Source organism: Pristis pectinata, chromosome 18 (genome assembly GCF_009764475.1).
Source record: "Pristis pectinata isolate sPriPec2 chromosome 18, sPriPec2.1.pri, whole genome shotgun sequence".
NCBI lineage: Eukaryota > Metazoa > Chordata > Chondrichthyes > Rhinopristiformes > Pristidae > Pristis > Pristis pectinata.
The window spans coordinates 31524609-31547785 of record NC_067422.1 but is presented as its reverse complement, the minus strand read 5'-3'; the positions used below and the strand labels follow the sequence as shown (position 1 = coordinate 31547785).

The following is a 23177-nucleotide window of genomic DNA, read 5'->3' as shown; positions in this document are numbered from 1 at the left end:
GAAAGAGCTTTGAAAAATATTAGCAATCCTGAGACACAGAAAAATCATGCCAAAATTTTCACAATAATGTACGTTAACATACATTATCCTCAACACTTCAGTATTCCACACATGTACAATAAATGCTGGACATATGCTTTTTAAATTGGCCTAAAGTGCAATGCAAACAATTTGCACCATGTGCACCTCAAACACAGTGCATCAAATAATCTTGATTGAAACACCTCAAAAATGTGGTGTTGTTCAGATGTGTTGAGTCCTGGATGTGCTGTACTTCAGACTTGCTACAGCACAATTTAGTCGAAAAGCACAATAACACACACATGTGGAAAAACACTACTTTCCAATACACTTCAATTCTGCAGCAACGCAAGCACAATGGCCTCATTGTTAGTCCGTGCACCAAAAAGAATTTGGGGGGAAGATTCAGAGTGGCACCAAGAAGGGCTTGAAAAAAAAATCAAAAATACATGAAGTCAGTCCCAATCCAGCACTTATCTGCTTGCCACTATTTTGACAGCAGTGGGATGGTTGTAAATGCCCAATCTTGAAAAGTATTCTCTGCGGTGAAGACTGCCACCTGCCTAAAGCCATTGAGATTATGTCAGAATTCATTAATGAAGCGCCAGCATTTAAAATAGCTCATGTCCCACACTCCAAGCAGCTCAGAAACAGATTGCTTACAGCACCCTTTGTTGGAGATGGAATATGGCATTGATGAGGGCAGTTTAGACACTGGGCAAAATATCCTGAATGTCAGTGATTAATTGATGCCAAAAACAGAAACCAAAAAATAAATTAGAACAAATATGCAAATATCAGAAGCAGTTCAAGCTGAATTTTGCGTTTTCAGTATTTTATTCTGCAGATTTCTTTGGTCTTTTGGTAATTGTTGATATGAAAAGAAATGATGTGGAAGTCTGACTGAGCCCCTTGGTGTGAGTGAGTCATAGCAGCAGCAATAGATTCAGTAACTCTGGGCACTGCCTCACTCAGTCATTGTAGCAACTCCGACAAGACATTTTCCCCGTCTCTTCAGTATTAGGCAGAAATAGTCAAAGATAAGTTTGCAGCAAACTGTGTTACTACATGTAAAAATAAGTACACTTGGACCTCCATGAAGAAACATCTTGTGACAACACTGTGTACCATTAATGTAGGGAGCTAAAGGATACCAGAACAATGTGGAACAAAAAGCAGTACTCAATCTGCCCAAAAACTGAATACTCGTAATATTAGTATGCTGCATGATCCTGTTGCAGTCATTTCTTTGACAGAAACTAATGAATAGGCTAAAAGTGTGTTTTAACTCACCAATGACCAGAGTTGGCCTCCTACATCTAGTATCCTAGAATGGAAGGTGAAATTCCCAAACAATGCTGCCAGCACTCTGAGTGAGATGTACTTTGCATTTCCATTTTATAAAGCAAATGCTTTGGCTATATAACAAGATCATTCATAAAATAGTTTTGATTCCTACGCTATCAGAATAGTGGGTAAAACTGTACTATCGTTAGAAGCAAAAAAGGAGCTCGTTACAGCAATGGATGTGGTGAAGAATAAAGTGGGCCAGTGAGCTACGACAACTTTGAGATAGATTTAGTCAGCATTGCTATGGAGAGAAGTTAAGAGCATGCACGTGCCAATGCATGGTATTGAGTGTGGATCTCATGATAAGGCTGGAAGAAATAAAAAAAATTAATTTTCAATTCCACTCCCATTCTGACTTGTCTGTCTGCAGGTCCAATATAAATGAGAAAAACATCTTGTCTTCCATCTAGGCACTTTGCAATCTTCTGAAATGAACACTGCTCTCTCATCATTTCCCATGTTAATGCTTATGGCCCTTTCTTATTTCTTTAAAATGCCTCATTAATCGTCAGTATTCATGCTCCTCATCACCAGATCTGCCTTAACCCACCTCTGTGTAGTTGTGGCTCCATACTCTTGTCTTACACCTCACCTCACCTGACACTGCTCCACTCATCCCCCAGTTTTGAGGAAGGGTCCCTGACCCAAAGTGTTAGCCAATTTCTCTTTCCACATGCTACTTGATTGGCTGAGTTCTTCCCGCATTTCTCTTTTCTTTTGTATTGTTAGAAGTAGTTGCAGGGGCAGCATGACAAATGTGATGCAGAGCAACCAGGAAGAGAAAATCTATTAAACAAGACACTGGCAAGTATGCAAGAACTAGAGGTCTGCCAGGATCTGCTGCATCCCGGTATGAAACAATTGGTGCTGCTGTCAAACAGAACAAGGGCGATGATAAATGGCTTTCAGCACTCGTACTACAAAACCGATTTCAGCGCCACTGGACACTGTGTCACGAGAGTCAAGCACAAAGAATAATGATGCTGAAAATCCACTTGATGCTGCCTCTGTTAGCTGACAAAACATCACCACTCGGTCAATATCAAGTGTAAATTCCGAGGTTATCAGCAACACACAGCACTGGCTGTGCCACCTGGAGCATCTGTTCCCATGGCAACCTACAGTTTGCTTCCACTGAAATGGAGCGTGACATCTGAAACACAAATGACTAATGTTACTATTACTGTATTCAGCTCCATGTGCCGTGCCATCGCACAGTGGTGCTCTACTTTGACAATTCTCATTTGTAGCGGTCCCCACTGATGCCACATAAACACTGCCAGGTAGCTGTTGTCATTACAACTGAAATCAATGGTAACTAGCAATGGGAGCTTGTGTGCTGCTGGAAGCACTGCACAACTTTATCCCTTGGTACCAAGGGCAACAGAAATCTCGAGTACCTTCCCATCAGAGCGGGTGAACACGTTTTAGTGGGTAGTACACCAAGCCACTCAGTCCTGCACATTTTCACTCACAATCTGGATGGATCTTTCCCCATTGTTTTCTTAGAGGATGAAGATCAGCAAAAACCACCTTATGCACTTTAACATGAAAACTGTTTCTGCCAAGACCTATCCACTCCATAATGTGGCATGTTTCTACAGCAAAGGGAATGGAGCCAGTACTGTTGAAGCACTAAATAAAAACCACACGTGTGTGTGAGGGCTGCGTGCGATGGAACAGGGCATTTTATAAAATATAAAAATCTATCTTGCTGCCATCAAATAATTTGTCTCACCACAGGAGCCTGCCCCTCTGAGAAAAACATTCTTTCAAAAACCTTCATTCCATTGAACGTCACTTTTCATTAAGGTGGTGAGAAAATAATTTTCCTGTTTGCACTACACAGAATAAGGTGGGAATAAATCACAGCACAGCTAGCATCTCAGCATTCAAAGAGCGCTGACAGACTACTTGAGCTTAGCCCTATGATTTATGGCTACTGTAACACATGCAATTATTACATATAATAAAAGTACTGCCTATGAGAACTCTTAAAGTGCATCCACTCTTGGTGGTTTAGTTTGTAACTATACCATCTGGAGTGGTACTGATCCACTCAGAACCAAATGTCACTATTTAGTTTTAAAGCACAGAAGACAGGCTGTTCTTTCAGTTCATGCCGGTGTTTGCTCTCTACATTACCCTTCTATACCTTTTCATCTCACCCCTTCAACATTTCCTTCTACTCCTCTCTTGTGTCTTTATCTAGCTTGCCCTTAAATGAATTTATGATTATCTCCACTACTCCCTGTGGGGTCATTCCCAAGTCAAGTTTCTTTGGAATTCTCTATTGGGTTTATTTTATATTTAGAAGCCCTAGTAAAACTATTCCTTCCAGGTCCATCCTTTCCAATCCCTCGATCTTAGAGAACCCAGCTCTCCACGTTCTTAGAAAAACATCCAGTCTATTCAATTTTACATGTCAGATTTTAACTTTGTTCTGCAGCACATCTGATTGCATCTTCTCAGCATTGCCTGATTTTGAGAATTCTTTACAGTATTCCAAGTGTGGCTTTACCAAAATTCTACAAAGGTTTAGCCTAACTTGTCCATTTCTCAATCATATCACTCCAAAAGCTAGCCAGAATGTTTTTCTGTTCTTTTTAATGGGTTTATTAAGCTGCATCATTACTTCGTGCCTCTATATGCCCAACTCTCTCTGAGCTTCTATCTTATTGAAATAATTTTCAAAAACATGAACTTGTTCTTCCTACTAAATGTAACACTTTGCATGAGTCCATATTGAAGATCATTAGCTAATTACATGCCCATTATCCAAGTTTATTTATGATTTCCTGCAGTTTGCAACATTCTAAATGAATGATGCACCAACTCTGAAAATGCACTTCCAATTCCCGAGCACAAATAGTTTATGCACATTCTGTACATCAATCATAGAGTCGTACAGCATGGAAACAGACCCTTCAGCCCATTGAGTCCAATGCTGACCATCAAGTTCTCATCCAGACTAATCCCATTTTTATTCTCCCTTTATTCCCACCTACTTCCCCCAGATTCTACCACCTACACTCGAAGCAAGTTGCAGTGGTGAATTAACCTACCAATTCGCACATCTGTAAGACATAGGAGGGAACTGGAGCACCTGGAGAAAACCCAAGCAGTCACAGGAAGAACATGGAAATCCCACAAGTTCTTGTGGAACACGATTTCTCAGCTTTTGACAAATCTGGGAAATGACCTCCAATCCTTCCTCCCCGTGTTCTGTGTTATGGACAAATTGCTATTCATTATTCTTGTCACCTGATACCATTTTCTGATATGTTTACTCTATCATATCAAAAGTCTGGGAAGTCCAAATATATTGCATCTACTACACTATCCTTCCCTTTCCTTTCAGGTACTATTTAAAATAATTTAATGAGGTTCATCTAGATGAAATATATTTGTGAAATCGAAGTTATTATATTTCTAGATGGCGTGCATTTTTCTGGCCAAATTCAATTTTTTCTGTCATTACACAATAGAATTACTGATTAGACTCAAAAGGCTGAATCACCTACTCTGTTCTACATTCTAATTCCCACAGACACAGTAATCAGTGTGCATGGGAGCAGGAACCTATAAGATAAACAAAGGAAATATTTAAAACAATGGTAGGTAGAGTTCAATGATGGGAGAGGTTATCCTGGATCACAAAAAGACACATCAAATTTTGTGTCAAAGTTGAAATGTGAATAACTGCATAGAATCAAAGAAATGCTGGTATCCAGAACTTTCACTGCTATAACACAGGTATAAAATTGTTAATGGAATGGTGGTATTTATCTCAATTTTAAGTATGAAAGTGATGACCTCACGTTTCAGTTGTAAACAATACTCCAATGCCATCTGGAGTTTTGCATTCAGAGTTAAAGAGAAAGTACTGCAGATGCTGGAAATCTGAGGTAAAAACAAACAGCTGGAAATATTAAACAGATGATTCTGTGGAGAACAGAGTTAATGTTTCATTTAACCTGAAACATTAAATGTGCTGCAGGCAATGTAATGGAGGTGGAAATAGGGAATTTAGGTGATCACAGACAATGAGCGCAAAGGTCATTTCAGGGTCAAATATGACTCCAAGCATCTGCTTCAGCCTTTTTACAGTTACCAGCGAGAGGAATGGGGTTAGTTGTTTTGGTCTTCCCAATATTTAGCTAGAAATTTCACTTTATCCAATATAGGGAAAAGGATCAAGGTGTCAAGAGAAGTGGATCCAGGATGTCTGTGTACCTCTGGAAACTGACACTGCTGTAGACTGAGTGTAGGTAAGGAATACAAAGGGATCCTTGGAGGCACCAGCAAGGGAAGATAACTGGTGATGCAATAACCGCTAATAGACAAAGAATTCTAGGTTGAGGGAACAAGCCAGACAACCGTGGAAGATGTGTTGTAGGTGGACTTGTGTACTAAACTGTATCAAAGGCTGTAGCAAGGTTGAGATAGAGGAGGAAGGATATATTACCTCTGTCACTGTACACGTTTTAGCACTGCAGCAGCAGTGGAAATCTGACTGTGGAGTGATTCAAGCATCTACTTCACAGTTCAGCTTAAGCAGTAAGTTTATGGCAGCAATTGAATTGTTTAAATGAATGACTACATTTTAACTTATTGCTAGTCATATATTATTAATCATGTGGTAAAAATTGACTACTCCATAATTACAACATAACAGTTATTATGGATGAATGTTTGGGCTCTTTCAGATGTTTCAAGAAGCAACTGGCATCTTGCCAGAGTCTTGTCTGCTGTATTAGACTAGAGAATTATGGACATGTGTCATTGCCAAATTAAATTATTGGATACAAAACCCAATACATTAGCAAACATAGAAAATCTTCACATCCATGCTTTTCCATTCAAACTGACAGTGACAAGTTACGTTACGGCAATTACAATGTGTGCATTAAAGCAACTTCAGCGATCACAGCATCTCTGAATGTGCTACTAATGGGATACTCTTGAAGTACAGTCACTCTTGTAATGTAGAATATATGACAGAAGTTTACACAGAGCAGGGTTCATTAAACAGCAATGATATAGCAAGTCACTGGTGAACTCCACTGCTCTTCAAAAAAACAATGGAATGGGATCTCTCACATCCATATATAGGAGACAGTCTTGACTTCTGTTTCACATCTCATTTGAATAACATCACCCATACAGTGTAGCATTCCTCAAGTAGTCAGCCTAGATTACACGTTCAAGTCTCTGAAGAAGGCTTGGACAAAATATTCAATCAAGCGAGATAATTTTAATCAACAATGAAACCTGTGAGTGATCTGGAATTTTGCTGTTTGATTGTTTTCAGCAATTGATAAACAGCAAGATACAATTTTCATCCAGTATACAGAATATAACTATGACAATAACACTACAAGTTCGTACTCCCAACACCCAGACTTAATATGACTGGGTGCACACAACATAAGCCTTGGTGCACAGTGACCATGAATTTCTTTGGGAAAATTAACTTGTGAGAAAAGCCTGAAGTAAACTATTTATGGTGTTAAATGGGAAATCAATATTTGTACTTTCTCCAAGAGCTTAATGTAGATAAAGTGTGATGAATGGGAAGTTTCTGTGGAAATCAATTTAGTCAGTACCTGAAGCAATGCAGTGAGCCTTCACCTAGGTAATTCATGGTTGCCTTTTTCTGTGATCTTGCAGACATCTTTCTATGAACTGTGCATAGGAATATTTATGTGGTTGAATATAGGAGAAGCATCTACTCAAAGGTCTAAAACCCAGTTAATTCAATGTTACTCGCTCTCATTTTTGGTTATTCTATTTGAATTACATTGGGTTAAAGTTGTGAAGATCTTTGGTTTTATTGATAGATAAATCCTGAACAACACAAGTAATCTTGGAGTCATAGGGGAATACAGCACGGATACAAGCCCTTTGGCCCACCCACAGTGCCCACCCACTAGTCCCAAATCCTTCATTCAGTCCATATCCCTCTAAGCCCCTCCCCTCCACAGACCTATCCAAGCGCTTCTTAAATGATACTATTGTACCTGCCTCAATCACTTCCTCTGGCAGCTCGTTCCATATACTGACCACACTCTGCGTTTAAGAAGTTGCCCCTCAGGTCCCTTTTAAATCTTTCCCCTCTCACCCTAAATCTATGCCCCCTAGTTTTGGACTCCCCTACACTGGGGAAAAGACTATTACCGTCCAACTTATCTATTCCTCTCATAATTTTAAACACTTCTATAAGGTCGCCTCTCATTCTCCTACATTCCAAGGAATAAAGACCTAGCCTGGCCAACCACTCCCTTTAATTCAGGCCCTCTAGTCCTGGCAACATTCTCATAAATCTTTTCTGCACTCTTTCCAGTTTAACCACGTCTTTCCTATAACAGAGTGACCAAAGCTGTACACAGTACTCCAAGTGCTGCCTCACTAATGACTTGTACAACTGCAACACGTGCTTAAGAATTGCGCACATTAACGGGAACAGAGTTTTACACGGAGCAACAATCTGCTGGAGGAACTCAGTGGGTCGAGCAGCATCTGTGAGAGAAAAGTAATTGTCAAAGTTTCGACCCAAAACATCGACAATTCCATTCCTCCCACAGATGCTGCTCGACCCGCTGAGTTCCTCCAGTAGATTGTTTGTTGCTCCAGGTTCCAGCATCTGCAGTCTCTTGTGTCTTCAGAGATTTACACGGCTTCTAAGGTTCTGCCACACACAGGTATGCAGTCCATAAAAGAGAATGGACACCCTTGCAATAAAGCCCATTGTGGCTGTTGTAACTGGGGCCAAAAATCCAGTGCAACACTGAAAGGGTGCCATCAGGAAAAGCCATCAGCAGGTGCAAGTAGGCCAGTTAGAGGTTCCACCTGAGGCAGGTTCCAAGCACTGGACTCCAGAGTCTGGACCTGCGAGGCAGATGTCCATACAACGAGGAAGGCCTCATGCACTGTTAAAATTTGTTTCTGCGGGAGTGGAATGCTTCCATCAGAGGACTCCCATATGAAAATGGCAGAAATGGCACCAAGGCATGCATCGCACAATACTGCATGCATCTGTGCATCAGACTCTGGGGGTACCTGGCAGAAAAATTGTCGAATTCCCAGAAAATCTCCAACTTAGATTTTGTTTTAATTGAAATTGTATTGTGCAGAACACAACTTGTATTAATTGAAAGAGTTTAAAGGAAGGGACTTTCTGCCCTTTCAGGTGGACACAAAAGATCACAAAGAACAGGTTTGGTGTCCCATTGTCCAGCATCACTAAAACAAATTACTGTTTGTTGAATCTTCCTGTGCATGACTAGTCTGTAATATTTCCTATATTATATCAGTGACTGCTCTGCAAAGTAACCTAATCTGCACTAAAGTGTTTGGTACAAAGTTGTGAAGGACAATATATAAAAGGAAAGAGTGTGAGTGAAGGAATTCAAATTTGCCAGAGAAACAAAGCACTGCAGATGCTGGAACCTAGATGAAAAACACGATGATGCTGGAGGAACTCAGCAGGCCAGGCAGCATCCGTGGAGAAAAGCAGTCAGTCAATGTTTCAGGTCAGGACCCTTCTTCAGGGCTGAAGATAGGAAAAGGGGAAGCCCAATGTATAGGAGGGAAAAGCAAAGGAGTGATAGGTGGACAAAAGAGGGGAGGCGGGGTGGGCACAGGGTGGTGATAGGTGGACACAGGTAAGAGATAGTGATAGGCAGGTGCGGGGGAGGAGGAGAGAGCAGATCCACTGGGGGATGGGTAAAAGGTAAGGAGGAAAAAGGGGGGGGGTGGAAAAAAGAGATGGGCTAGGAAAGGGAAGAAAAGGCATAGTTAGGGTTGGGGTGGGGATTACTTAAAGTGGGAGAATTCAATGTTCATGCTGTTAGGCTGCAAGGTTCCAAAATGAAAAATGAGGTGCTGTTCCTCCAGTTTGCGCTTGGAATTCTCCTGGCAGTGGAGGCCGAGGACTGACATATCAGTGATAGCGTGGGAGGGGGAGTTGAAGTGACTGGCAACGGAGAGATGCAGATCACGGTTACGGACGGAGTGCAGGTCTTCTGTGAAATGGTCACCTAGTCTGTGTTTGGGCTCGCCATTGTAGAGGAGGAAATTTGCCAGTGTTTTACTTCGAAGTTGGAAACTTAATCTATAGCTCGACAAGTGTCATACACAACACTAAAAAGCTTTTTTTTCCCCCCATATGGGTGTCTGCAGGACCGTGTCTGTGATGAACTGTGGGACCTGAAAACGCCCAGCTGAGATTTTGCAAGAGGTGTTGCCCAACGGGGATCCTCCTTCGACTTGGGCAAGGATTGGAAGATAACAAATTTCTAAACGAGCGCCGCACACTCGCATTTTTTCCGTCACAACCTTTCCACGATCTGCGAGCGACCCTCTGCACAACGTGCACCCATGTGGGCACAAACTTGGCAGCAAACTTTACAGAAACAAAATTCCAGGACAGCTTGGAAAACATATGGTTAACGCGCTAGAAATAGAACGAACACAGCGGCCCGTGTGTGCCACAGATCAGAGACTGCACTACACGGACTATTACCCCTTAGATGCACATATTTCTCCAGAACATACATCACAATTATTAGGCTGTTTAGAGATTTTGAGTTCCAAAATAAATTACTGCCCTCTTGATAACACTGGAAATGGAATCTATTCGTCCTAGCATTTGTTAATAATTTTGAGCCTCCGCACATCAAACTCGTTCCAGCTCCATTGTCATAGCAACAACAAACTGCTGAGGTTATTTTACTAATAAACCCTGGTGGATTTCCTTCTTTGAAATGCGTGTTGCGTGTTAAGAGCAGAGGGCTCACCGCATCGCCAGTGTCTTTAAAGTGGCGGCCCCTCCTGAGGGTACTTACCGTAATGTGACTTTCTTTGCTCTGTCTTCGGGCGGGTGACCCCACTCCCGGGCTCTGGGGGAGAGAGAAAGAGGCATCAGTAGTCATCCCTGTTCAAAGGAAGGGGGTTAATCGCCAGGATTCAACTCCTGGCGCTCCAAGCTAGTTCTGCCCCAGTTTCCCTCGGTGTCCCCACGTTAAGCTTCTGCCTTGCGTCTCAAAACCCTTCCGATCTCTTTTTTTTGTGTCAGACCAGGGCAGTTGCAGCTGTCACTGACCGCCTGAGGCGGCCACCAAAAGGCCAGCGAATCGGTGCATTGGGAAGTGGGAGATTAACCAGGGTCTCCACGCAGAGAAACCCCCAATCCCAACTCACCCAACCCGCTCCATGCCTCTGCACCTTTGCCTCGACGATTCTACTCATTAACTCCTTCTCTTCCAGAGCCACACTCTTCAGAGCGATACAACTTCGCGTTGTGTGGGTCACAAGGAGCGGCTCCCTTCTCCTGTCAATCAACCACACGCCTTCTTCCTCCATCCCATTAATTAGTGGATTTATCAAACGAGCAACGCTGACTGCTTGTTGACTCCAGTTAAAGAGTCGGTTTTAGGCAGAAACCTGGGAATATCTGAGCTCCAGGATTTCCAGCCCTTGACTGTGTCTAATCCCCAAAATAATGGGAGTAAGTAGATCACTTCAGCTGCTATATTTTGCCATTTATGCAAATTGAAGTAATTTTGGACCTGTCGCTTTTTGGACCTGATTATTCAAACATATATTCCATCAGTCCAATGTGGTTCCCACTGCTGGACATTTTTTCCCCAGCTGATATCAACAAAAGTAGCTGTGGCGTCTCACAATCATACTTACAGGGATCAACTCAGGAAGTATCCATTGGGAATCAAATGAATTTCCTGTTTTATGTGGTTAAATGTTAAACCAGGCAAGTCCACATTCCCATGAGACATAAAAGATGCCCTACAGCTAGAATATAATAGCGTGAACTGTCAGTGTTATCCACAGTACACTGAAACTGACAGCAACATCCACAGAAGGCAAAGGGCAGAAGTATAGAAGTTACTACAAGCGACCCCTCCCTCCTCATCCTCCTATTTGCGACTCTTTCTGGCTTAAATTTGAGAAATGAGTGATCTGTTGAGAAACTGCCCCAGAATGTGGGATTTATCAATGGCTGGAAAACATCACACACACACACACACACATCAGTATCCTAGTACGTGTCATATTTGTTACAGTTTTTTTGCAAGACATCCTGCCTGAGCAAGGACCTAGATCCACTGCAGTTCGCCTACTGCCACAATAGGTCTACAGCAGATGCCATCTTACTGGCTGTCCACTCTGCTTTGGAGCACCTAAATAACAGCAAAACATACGTTTTTTTGCAAAACGATCTTAGTGAATAGTGGAACAGGCTAGAAGGGCCAACTGGCCTACTCCTGTTTTTTTATGTTCTTTAACTCCACAATGAGCTCAACAGCTTTTATGCATACTTTGAAAGGGAGAATAACACTACACCTGTGTGAATCCCCACAGTATCTGGCAACCCTGTAATCACTGTCTCAGAGGCTGATGTCAGAACATCCTTCAGGAGGCTTCAGGCCCTGACAGTGTACCTGGCCAGGTACTGAAAACCAGTGCTGATCAACCAGCTGGAGTGTTCAAGGACATCTTCAACATCCAGCTGCTTCAAAAGGGCAGCAATCATACCAGTGCCCAAGAGCAGGGTGAGCTGCCTCAGTGACTATCGACCAGTAGCACTCACATCTACTGTGATGAAGTGTTTCAAGAGGTTGGTCACGGATAGAATAACTGCTGCCTGAGCTCTACAGCCATGTCATCTTACCGGCTGTCCACTCTGCTTTGGAGCACCTAAGTAACAGCAAAACATACATCAGGCTGCTGTTTAGCAATTACAACTCAGCATTCAATACCATCATCCCCTCAATATTAATAACCAAGCTTCTAAACCTGGGCCTCTGTACCTTCCTCTGTAACTGTATCCTCAACTTCCTCATCAGGAGACCACAATTAATACAGGTCAGTAATAACATCTCCTCCTCACTGACAATCAACACAGGTGCACCTCAAGGATGCGTGTTTAGTCCACTGCTCTACTCTCTCTCCACACTCATGACTGTGTGGCTAAGCACAGCTCAAACACATTTATAAATTCACAGATGACACCACTATTGTTGATAAAATCTCAGATGGCAATGAGGTGTACAGGAGTGAGATAGATCAGCTGGCTGAGTGGTGTCACAACGACAACCTCACTCTCAACGTCAGCAAGACCAAGGAATTGATTGTGGACTTCAGGAAGAGGAAGTCGGGAGAACACACACCAGTCCTCATTGAGGGGTCAGCAGTGGAAAGGGTGAGCAGCTTTAAGTTCCCGGGTGTCAACATCTCAGATAATCTATCCTGGATCCAACACATTGATGCAATCACAAAGAAGGCATGCCAGCGGCTCTACTTTGTTAGGTAGTTAGGCTTCGTTAGGCTCTACTTGCGATCCTCCAATGCACAGGATCACAAGAGACTGCAGAAGGTTGTAGATTCAGCCAGCTCTATTACGGGCACAACCTTCCCCACCATCAAGGACATCTTCAAGAGGCTGTGCCTCAAGAAGGCAGCATCTATCATTAAGGACCCTCACCATCTGGATCATGCCCCCTTCTTGTCACTACCGTTGGGGAGGAGGTAGAGGAGCCTGAAGACCCACACTCAACAATTCAGGAACAGCTTCTCTCCCTCTGCCATCAGATTTCTGAATGGTCCATGGACACTACCTCATTGTTCCTTTTTTTTTGCACTATTTATTTATTTTATAATTTATAGTTTTTTTTTAATGACTTTACACTGTACTGCTGCTGCAAAACAACAAATTTCACTTTATATAAGAGTGACCTGTTTCTGAACAGTGTTACATTTCAGCAAGAATTGGTGCTCAACCAAGGTGGGAATGCACGGAGCTGCCTAAAATATGAGGCTGTAGCAGGCTTCGAGAATTAACATGCTCAAAGTAGGCCATCAGTTCAGTGGCTGAAAAAAACAAGTTACAAACATTCACAAAATAGCTCTGCAGCTCTTTGCAGAGAATCTCTGTTCCTTGTTTAATAAATGCACTACTAAAATATTGCATTGGAAAGTTGACATTCTTCCAGATCTCCCAACAGAGTATTTACAATGTGATAGTGGGAGCTTTAAGAATTGAGTATAGAAGTTCACAGAACCAGATAGGGACGAGGTTCGTTATCTGCCTGATTAGAAGATGTGTGGGCACACACACCAATACATTCTAAAGAACAGCAAGAAAGTGTAAATAAGAATAGTCAGATGACATCTTTCTCTTTGGAATTCTGTGCCTTTGTCTATGAACAGTCTTCATTTTAAGAAAACTGTATTTGCTAACCTGTGCTCTCCCTGACACATTGGGACAAATGAGAAAAGGCACAAAGATCACTAGACTCTGATCTTTTAGTAACAAACACCTAGAAACTGAAGGCTGGTTTGGAGTAGCTGATGAATGTACTGGGACACCAACAGGTAGGGATGGGTGTGTGTGTGTGTATCTCTGCACACATAGCTGGCTGCATGTGAGGCTATACTTTATAGCAATGCACAATGAACTTGCACTGAAGGCTGGTTCTCAAGCATGCCTCAGTCAGGCTCACAAAGTGAAATGATTAATGTGATCAGAAGAATGCGATAACACTTTAAATTATCAAGGCACTGCCACCCACCATAGAGAAACTATGCAACCTGATGGTTTCATTATCAGCTCTTGTAAGAGGGATTTAAGGGACATTGAAATGGAGGGAGATAGAATTTAGATTCAGAATTGAGGAGCAAGGAAAATACCTCATAAGAATTGTCAATGAGATATTCACAATTGAAAAGTATTGGAGGAATTTATCTCCATAATCCATTTTAAATTAGATGTAGATCTCTGTATGTTTCAGTTGGTTTATATGATTGTTGCATATTTTATTGTAATCTTCTGAGCTGGTATCTCCCGTGTAACCTTGAAGCTTTTGCCACATCAGCATGATCTTGTATAGGCGCATGCTAGATAAGAATTTTATCAAAATCTCATCTCACCAAGACAGAAAGAGACCAGGAAACGAAGTTGGGCAGCCTTACTGACAACACGTCCTTCACTGATGAGCACAATGCATTCTATACACAGTTTGAACAGAAGGGCAATGAAATGACACCACCTGCCCCGACAGCCTAGAACGCACCTGTACTCACAGTCACCATTGCAGATGTCAGATCAGCTTTCTGGAGAGCAAACCCACAAAAAGTGCCTGGCCTGGATGGAGTTCCCAGCCACATCCATAGATCCTGCATGGATCAGCTGGCAGGAGTATTTGCAGGCATTTTTTACCTGACAGCCATCAACCATCCATTTACATTAATCCTACATTCTCATCAACTCCCCTACCCCCCCTCCCAGATTCTACCACTCCCCTACACACTAGGGGCCAATTAACCTACCACACAGCACATGAGATGTGGGTGGAAACTGGAGCACCCAGTGAAAACCCACACATCCTCAGCGGGAACAAGCAGAACTCCACACAACCTGCAGCCAACACCAGTATTGAACCCAGGTCTCTGGCGCTGTTAGGCAGTGGATCGACTTGCTGCGACAATGTGCCATTGGAAATCTTCAACATTTCAACAAAAAAAATCAGCAATTCTATTCTGGTCTCTTTTCTGACTCATATTTGGGATGATGTGCCTTTAATGCAAATGCATTAACTCAGCTCAGATCCGTTTGTAAATAAAGAGATGAGCATTCCTCCCAAAGGACCCATTTAACAGATTAGCATGTGTAAGGACAAAAGCAGGTCATTATTCTGCTACTACCCTGCTTGCTAGGATGAAAACCTGGATGAGACACACATAAACAGCTGTGTTATTGTGGGCCCACTGTCACTTTTATGTTCCTCTTAGGGAGATGAAAGAGCACACAAGCAGCAAACCAGCACATTCTCTCGTCCAGGCCAGTCACCAGTCCCTATGCATAGGTCCAAAATGAATATTGCTTCAGGCCACTGACATTTGGACACAGAGCACAGATTTATGTCATTTCCACATTAAGTCGTTATCACAATAATAAGAAGCTTCCTTAGTGACAGCTCAATAGCAGAATGATGTACTATTGCTCCAATACATAATCATGCTGCTACCAATCACAGCTAATGTTGATGGCAATATTGGGTACACTTTTGTCCCCATTCTCAGGGGAGTCGTGCAGCGTGACCTGTTGGACTTGCTCCATCTTGGACCCCCAGATAAACTAGAAAATGTCCCGGGTGAGGCTGAGGAGCGAAGAACAGGCCAAGTACAGCAGCCCTGAGAGCATATCACACCTGATGACCAAGTTCTTCCCAATTATTCACAGAGAACGCCATTTCCACAAACCCAATTTTTGCTTTACCTTCCCAATCCGCTCCAGCCAATTCTTGTTACACGCCACAGCCCCTCCAGACCAGATTCCCAGCACCTTCAGGTAGTCCTCATCCTGATGACCACCTCGTGTGTGGCTGTATCAGCCGGTGTGTGCACCCAAAGTACATGGGCACCAAATGTCACTACATGCTGAGGTTCTACCTGTCCCCAGTGTTGTGGAAGATAGACCTGGCCCTTCTACCATGCAACGTCCCAGTCAGCTGGATGTTGCCGCACTACCTGTGGAAGAATTCTTCCAAGGAAACACCTTTGACCATGTCCATCAAACAGTGGCCATCGCAGAATGTACTGCAGACACTGCGGGAGAGGGACACAATGGATTCTGTGGGTTTGTTCCCTGAACAAACAGTCCAAACCGTATGGCAGGATGCCTCATCGCCAGATCTGTCCAACAAGAACCAAGACCTCACTTGGCTGGCGGTGAGAGGTGCCCTCCCAGTCAGACCCTTCCTCTACAGACGACACATCACCCTCAATGCACGCTGCCCTCGGGAAGACTGCTGGGGGGGGAGGGGGGGAATGGGGGGAGGAAACGGTCATCCACCTCTTTGCAGGGTGTGGATTTGCAAAGAGGGTGTGGAGACAGATGCAAGGATCTGTGGCCCGGTTCATATCCCCAGCAGCTGCATAACAAAAGACTCTGATCTATGGGCTGTTCCCAGGGACACACACTGAGACAGACATCAAGTGCTGCTGGAAGGTCATCAACTTGGTGAAAAATCCCCTTTGGTCTGCCTGAAACTTGTTGGTCTTGCAGCACAGCGAGATGTCTGTAAGGGAATGCTGCTGACTGGCACAGTCCAGGCTGCAGGAGTACTTGCTGAGGGACACACTGAAGCTCAGTGCAGCCAATGCTAAGGCTCTGTGGGGAAGGACCACAGTCTAGGCTCCTTCCGCTACAGGACATGGAAGGGCAGAATTTGGTGGGGAAGCCCCTCAAACAAAAAGGGGTATCACCTCAGGGAGCCACATTAGTAGCAATGGTGCTATGTTTGTGTTTTTTTTTCTCTTTAAGATTTACACTATTGAATGTAACAATCATGAATGTTAAGCTTTTGTATTTTGCACTGTTTTCTTTCCTTGTTTATATTTTTTTATTATGAATAAAGTTTATTTTTGAAATTAAAAGAAAAGTTAATGTTGATGGCAAGGCAGCACAGGAAATGAGCAGGAGAATTGCTTCCAGGTTTCCATGGATGCCAATGGATTACCACTCTGGCTAAGGATATTCCTGGAGGTTTGACTACACTATGCCTGATCACATAACATCTGGGAATAATACTCAAGATTGGGTCCTCTCAAGTTTATTACGTTCCCCCTTGGTTTTGAACCATCAGCTGTTGTGGTGGAACAGGCAAAGGAAGGAAGCCAAGGCCAGATGGGAGTGCTAAAGCAGGAGAGGAAATCAGAGATTTGAAGAAATGAAAGGAAACTGATAAGATGAATAAATGAAAAGGCTTTCCTCTGGTTGGGAAGTCTAGGAAGACCACGATACAGCTAGTAATTAGACTTGCACCTTTCAGTTTGGAAAGAGGGTACAGAAAAGATTTGCCAGAAGTCACTGGTATGAGGAGTATGGTTGAACAGGAGAGGCTGGGTGGAAGGAAGTGAAGAGGAGGTTTGGGAGAGCTGTGCAAAATCATGTCCAATGTTGATATGATGAACAGACAGAAGCAGAATTCAATAGGATTAGCGTACATGGATGTCTGACAGTCGGCACTCTTTCAGTGGACTAGAGGGCCTATTTTAGTTCTGTATGATTCTGCGACTCCCATCCAACAGAGATTAATAGCTTGGTACATACTAATCAAATGACTAATGAACTTGAGTGAAATATTAACTTTAAGTCTGAGATTGGTAACTTTCTGTTAACCAAAAAATATTAAAGAGATATATCAAGGCACATGTGGAGGTACAGAGATAGGTTACAGATCAGCCACGATCTTATGAGGTGGTAGAACAGATTGTAGGGGCAAAATGGCCTGTTCCATATAAATTTGAACAGATAAAAATTGAGTAATGGGAATGTAAGCATTCCTGTAACAGAATTCTCTCGCTGCTGGGGCTAAAATTCCCAGAGATGATAAGAAATAGGAGCAGAAGTAGGCCAATTTGCCCATTCAGCCTGCTCCGCCATTCATTAAGATCATGGCTGATCTGGCTGTGGGCTCAGCTCCACCTCCCTGCCATTTCAACATAACCTTTAACTCCCCTACTATGCAACAATCTATCAAACTGTCTTAAATATATTTAATGAGGTAGCCTCTACTGCTTCCCTGACCAGAGAATTCCACAGATTTACCACTCTCTGGGAAAAGAATGTTTGATGTCTAAAGTTTGGTCATTCTTTTATTTAAGGAATAGAAAATCCTCCTTGGAATTATGGAAGCCTTATGCCAAAGTTGGGTGAAGATTATGGATACCTGTGGATCGCTGCTGGTCTTTCTCAAGGACACATGCGAGGACTCCGAATGGTGTGACAGACTCCCCGAGGAGTGAAAGCCATTCACTGAAACACAAACACAAAAGCCACATTATAAAAAAGAAACTCCAGCGCAGTCCAACAATGTTTACAGTTTCTTGGTGTTAAACCCAGTAACTTTAAGACACCTGATTGTACTTTGGTTTGAGATATTCCACAAAGTGCTTCCTTGGAATAAGCATTAAAGGTTTTCTATTGCAGGACAGCAAAAGAAACAAGGTGGTTACAGCAGACCCAAGAGCTGATATAATCACAGTTACCTTCATCAGCTCACTCGGAAACACACAAACCAGGCAGCATATCTCTCCAGAAAGAACCAAGCAGTGATGTATAGTACCTTAAGTCATATTGCTGTAAGTAGAATCAACTAGCTTCAAATAATTCTCAGTCTTTTATGGTATTTAGCCACAATAAAAATGAATTTGAAATTGACTGAGAGCATATTATAAAACATTATGCAAATTCTCTTCAGCAATCATATTCCTATTAAACAATTCAGATTAATCCCTTATGGTGCACCATAGCTTCAATCCTCTTGTCAGTCATAAATAATAGAGCTATTTTGTTGAACTGACTTCTTTGTTCTTTTATAAGCTTGGAAGCTCTCAGAAAGCTAGTCTTCAAATCACCATGTTAGAAGATGGCAGTCCTCTGAAGTGAAAGGTAATTCTAATAAAGCTGTATAACCACTCTGCAGTCAATCCCCAATGTGTTCAGACTGAGGTTTTAGAAGTCTTGACAACGAGCTTTCTGCCTTCACTGACACCATTTCAATTGTTTTTTTCACATCCTCCCCTTTATCCCAAGGGTACTGACTGCAATTTGCAGTGCTGGGACCAGGGCAAGCAGACAACTGGAGGCAGCAGTGATGTTTTTGATTAAATTTTGTTTGAGCTGTCATTATTTTGAGGGGTGGGGAGGAAAGTGGCGTAAAGTATGACAAATATTGCCTGCAGTATGACTAAAGTTAACCTCGGAACCAATATTAAGATCTCTTTATTAGTCACATGTACGTCGAAACACACAGCGAAATACACCTTTTGCGTAGAGTGTTCTGGGGGCAGCCCGCACATCTGAACTCCACATGTAAAATATTGTTAGATCCCCTGCTGGCAAGCAGTGACTGAAGTGAGTGTGTGGGGAGCCCATGCTGCTCAGCATACTGATAAGTGTGCACAGGGAAGAGACCAGGCACATCAACAAGGAAGACAGGCTCCAAGAATGGGAATACTCTGGCACCCTACTTAGTCCTATGCTACAGAGCAGTGATTTGTTATAGTGCCCATAGCCCTGGAGTCCCAACGCAGGTGCACACCCAGTACACTTTATAAAAAGACATCCCCTCGGGCTGCCCTGAGCAATAACTCACTCTATGGTGTGGAGAGACTGCTCCTGAGACACAAAAGACCGCAGCTGCTGGAATCTGGGTCAAAAAACAAACTGCTGCAGGAACTCAGTGGGTCAGGCAGCATTTGTACAGGGAAATGGTCAGTTGATGTTTTGGGTCAAGACCCTTCACTTGGACTGAAAGATAGAGGGGAGATAGACTGGCTATGCTCAACTTGAAACGTCGACTGTCCATTTTCCTCTGCAGATGTTGACTGACCTGCTGAATGCCTGTGAGAGCTATAAGTCGGTGCACTGCTCGGGACTGAGTTGTGGGATGAGGGGCAGATCGTGGCCGGCAGGTGAATGCGGGTAGTTGCTGGGGACTGGATGCCCTGTCTGAGCCTGGGTATCTATTCATTTATTTGCATTATTCCTCTCCATTCTTATTCTATTAAAATGCTCATCATTCATTCGTCACCTTTGACCATGCTTTCTGTCTGCAGAAACCATTTTGGTCCATTGTATGTCCTCAACTTTTTCTACGTATCTTCAAAAGTATTCCATTGCACTTTTGTAAATTATGAAAATGTATTTTAAGTTGAGATCAATCCCAAATAGATTTTAGTAGTCAACAGCTTTTCACAGCCCATTTACCTGTAAGCATGGAATTCATCTGTGACATTGGACTCTTTGGGGTCCCTGGAGTACTGGTTGGCCTTTCCCAGGTTGTTTCTGTAATAAAAGAAAAACTTCAGTACACAAAAAATGGTGTGTCTTGTAACTCAGGTCATAAAAACCGAAGAGAATCAAATTATGGAAAAAGGCTAAACACACTTTAAGTGACATAAAAGTCCGATCATTTAACATTCTGCCTTGCTTTTGTGTGTAAACCTGTGAAGATAACAGATATCCAAGTTCATGCCAAATATCTACTGAGTGCCAATCTTTAGTTCAGAATATTTCAATCAAATAAAGACCTTGGAAGCCTTGACAGGGTATTTGTCTAAACAAAGAGCCAGAAGTTTTTTTGCCTTCAACTTTTGCTGATTATTGCCTCTCTCTTTGCCCCTCTCCTAAAGGTACAACCTCATACTTTGATACCATTTCACACCAATTGTAATTTTGCACTGCCTTGTCTATGCTACTAATTTTCATAAGTCAGCCAGCAGCCTGTCACATTCTAAAGATCACCACACTGATGCCCTTCCAGATCTATGCATATGCACAAGTTGGGACTTCTGATTTTTCTCTGCACTGCCTAGTGATAGCAAGGTCAATACCATTGTCTCAGTTCTTGTCTTCTTAGGCAGTCCCTCTGAAATGGGGATGACTTGCTTCCACTCCAATTCTATGGGGCCTGAGCTGGCTGCTGAGGCCAATGTAGGACTCACAGGCTCCGTCCAAGCTGGGATAGGAGGTGTTTGATGGAGATAGGCTGTGCTTTCCTTCCACCATTACCTTTCTGCCGAATGTACGGAGGTTTTCAATACCATCCTCAATGCTCCTTCTCCACTTTGAATCCTTCTCCATGGATTCCTTCAAGTCATAGAGAGATACAGAATGGAAACAGGCCCACCAAGTCTGCACCGACTACCAACCACCCATTTACATTAATCCAACATTAATCCCAGTTTTTATTTTTTGTTTTATGCAATGCAGATGTTATACATTTTCAAGGAGGCTCAAATTACTTCCTCTGTCCACTTCCATCTGGTAATCCCTTATAGTGACAGAAATAGGAGCAGTTTGTCTGCATTGGGCATGGGAACAATGTGGTCTGAGTGTGGGAGCCAAGTTTTGGTGGTTCTTCCTATGGACTTTGGTTTGCTTATCCTACCAATGGATTTGGAGGATTTTTCTGAGATAGTCTTGGTAGTTCTTTCTGGTGCTATCAACTGTCTGTTTTCTGCTTCAGAAGCAGGAGGGCAGGGGTCATTGTTGCCCAGTGGACGACAAGTTTCATGCTGGCTTTGAAGTCTGAATCTTTGAAGATTCTTTTTCCTCAGATGGCCAAAGGCTGTTTTAGCACACTTAAAACAATTGTGCATTTCAGCATCAGAATTATTATCACAGACATATGTCGTGAAATTTGTTGTTTCATGGCAGCAGTACAGTGCAGACATAAAAATTACTAGAAGTTACCAATAAATAAATAAATAGTGCAAAAGAGGAATAATGAGGTTGAGTTCATGGACCATCCAGAAATCTGATGGCAGAGGGGAAGAAGCTGTTCCTGAAACGTTGAGTGTGGGTCTTCAGGCTCCTGTACCTCCTCCCTGATGGTAGTAACGAGAAGAGGGCATGTCCCAACTGTGAAGGTCCTTAATGATGGATGCTGCCTCTTGAGGCACCGGCTCTTGAATATGTGTGCCTTCATTTAAGAGATGGCTTAGGAGTTTGGGAAGTGGTCCCCATTTTCCAAGGTTTCATACAGCAGTTTTATTGTCAGAATGTCACAGAGATGGGAGCAGATTGGTACAAGACTGGTGTTTTTTGGGTGTTTAGTGTAAGGTCCATACTCTCATATGATAATTTGAAACCCAGCCTCCAAACGTGCACATACTTCCAGTATGGCCTGTGTGCTGTAGTGAAATGACTGAAGCTGGGGTGAATGTGGTTCTGAAGTAGAGGCGATGTAGGTTGAACAGTCTCCCATTTGCTCCTTTCCAACAGGAGGCTTGTAGGATGGGAGGTGCAGCACCATGACAAGATAGATTGAGAAAAGCATTAGGGCAATGATGCAGCTTTACTTGATACCAGTTGGCACAGAGATTGAGTCTGTAATAGACCTGTTGATTAAGACTAAAGTTTGTATATGATCATGAAAGGTTGCATGGCATTATGATAAGACAGGGTTTAGAGGGATACGGGCCAAATGCAAGCAAATGGGATTAGTTTAGGTAGGCATCTTGGTCAGCACGGACAATTTGGGCTGAAGGGCCCATTTCCATGCTGTACAACTCTGTGAATCAATGAAGTAGTCTTCAGAATATAAGATACAGAGAACTTTCTGTGACAGCAAAATTTGAGAAAGATGCATGGTTCCTCTCGATTAACTGAGTCAAAAGCATTAGTAAAGTAAAAACAAAAGCCACCTTTAACTGCTGATGCTGCTTCCTTTATGTCTCTTGGTGTCATCACACACTAAAGATCATGTCCATCGGGCTAGATGGATGAATTCACACAATGATTGCAAGAGCAACTCTTCAGACACTGGGAGGAGGTGATTGAGAAGGACTCATGAAATGACCTTCCCTGTGGCAGACAGTCGGAGACCTCTCTGTAGTCACTACAGTTGGATTTGTCTCCTTTCTTGAGGACACTTCCAATGAGGTGACTCTGAGTTCTCCTGGCATGTGACAGTGATTCTGAGGTCCCTCTTCCCAGGGCATGGGAGATAAAATGGTAAGTTTGTGAATGAAGCTCCTCCAGGCTAAACTTTAGAGCTTCAGTGGGAATACCATCTGCTCTCTAGGCCTTGTTCTTTGTCAGTTGGCACTTGGCATTTTCAACTTGTTGATTGGGGTGATGGTGAGGCCGTTCTGCATAAATTACTGTAGAATAAATTCAAGGGCACTCCCATCAAGAACATAGTCATGGTTGAGGGGTTCCATTCAGCAGGAATTGACTCTCCCTTTGACTTTGATATTTCAACTGCATTTTT

The 23177-nt window shown here is 42.8% G+C and overlaps 1 protein-coding gene across 2 annotated transcripts in view; it reads right to left on the bottom strand.

Annotated features, from left to right (window-relative positions):
* gas7b (growth arrest-specific 7b) overlaps positions 1–23177 on the bottom strand; it is a 365251-nt gene that overhangs the window by 88739 nt on the left and 253335 nt on the right. For both annotated transcript variants that reach the window (XM_052032627.1, XM_052032628.1), the window contains exons 3-5: positions 20168–20245; positions 18126–18211; positions 10221–10274 (exon numbers count right to left, since the gene is read on the bottom strand). In XM_052032627.1, coding sequence (XP_051888587.1) covers positions 10221–10274; positions 18126–18211; positions 20168–20245 — 218 coding nt within the window. The remainder of the gene's footprint in view (positions 1–10220; positions 10275–18125; positions 18212–20167; positions 20246–23177) is intronic.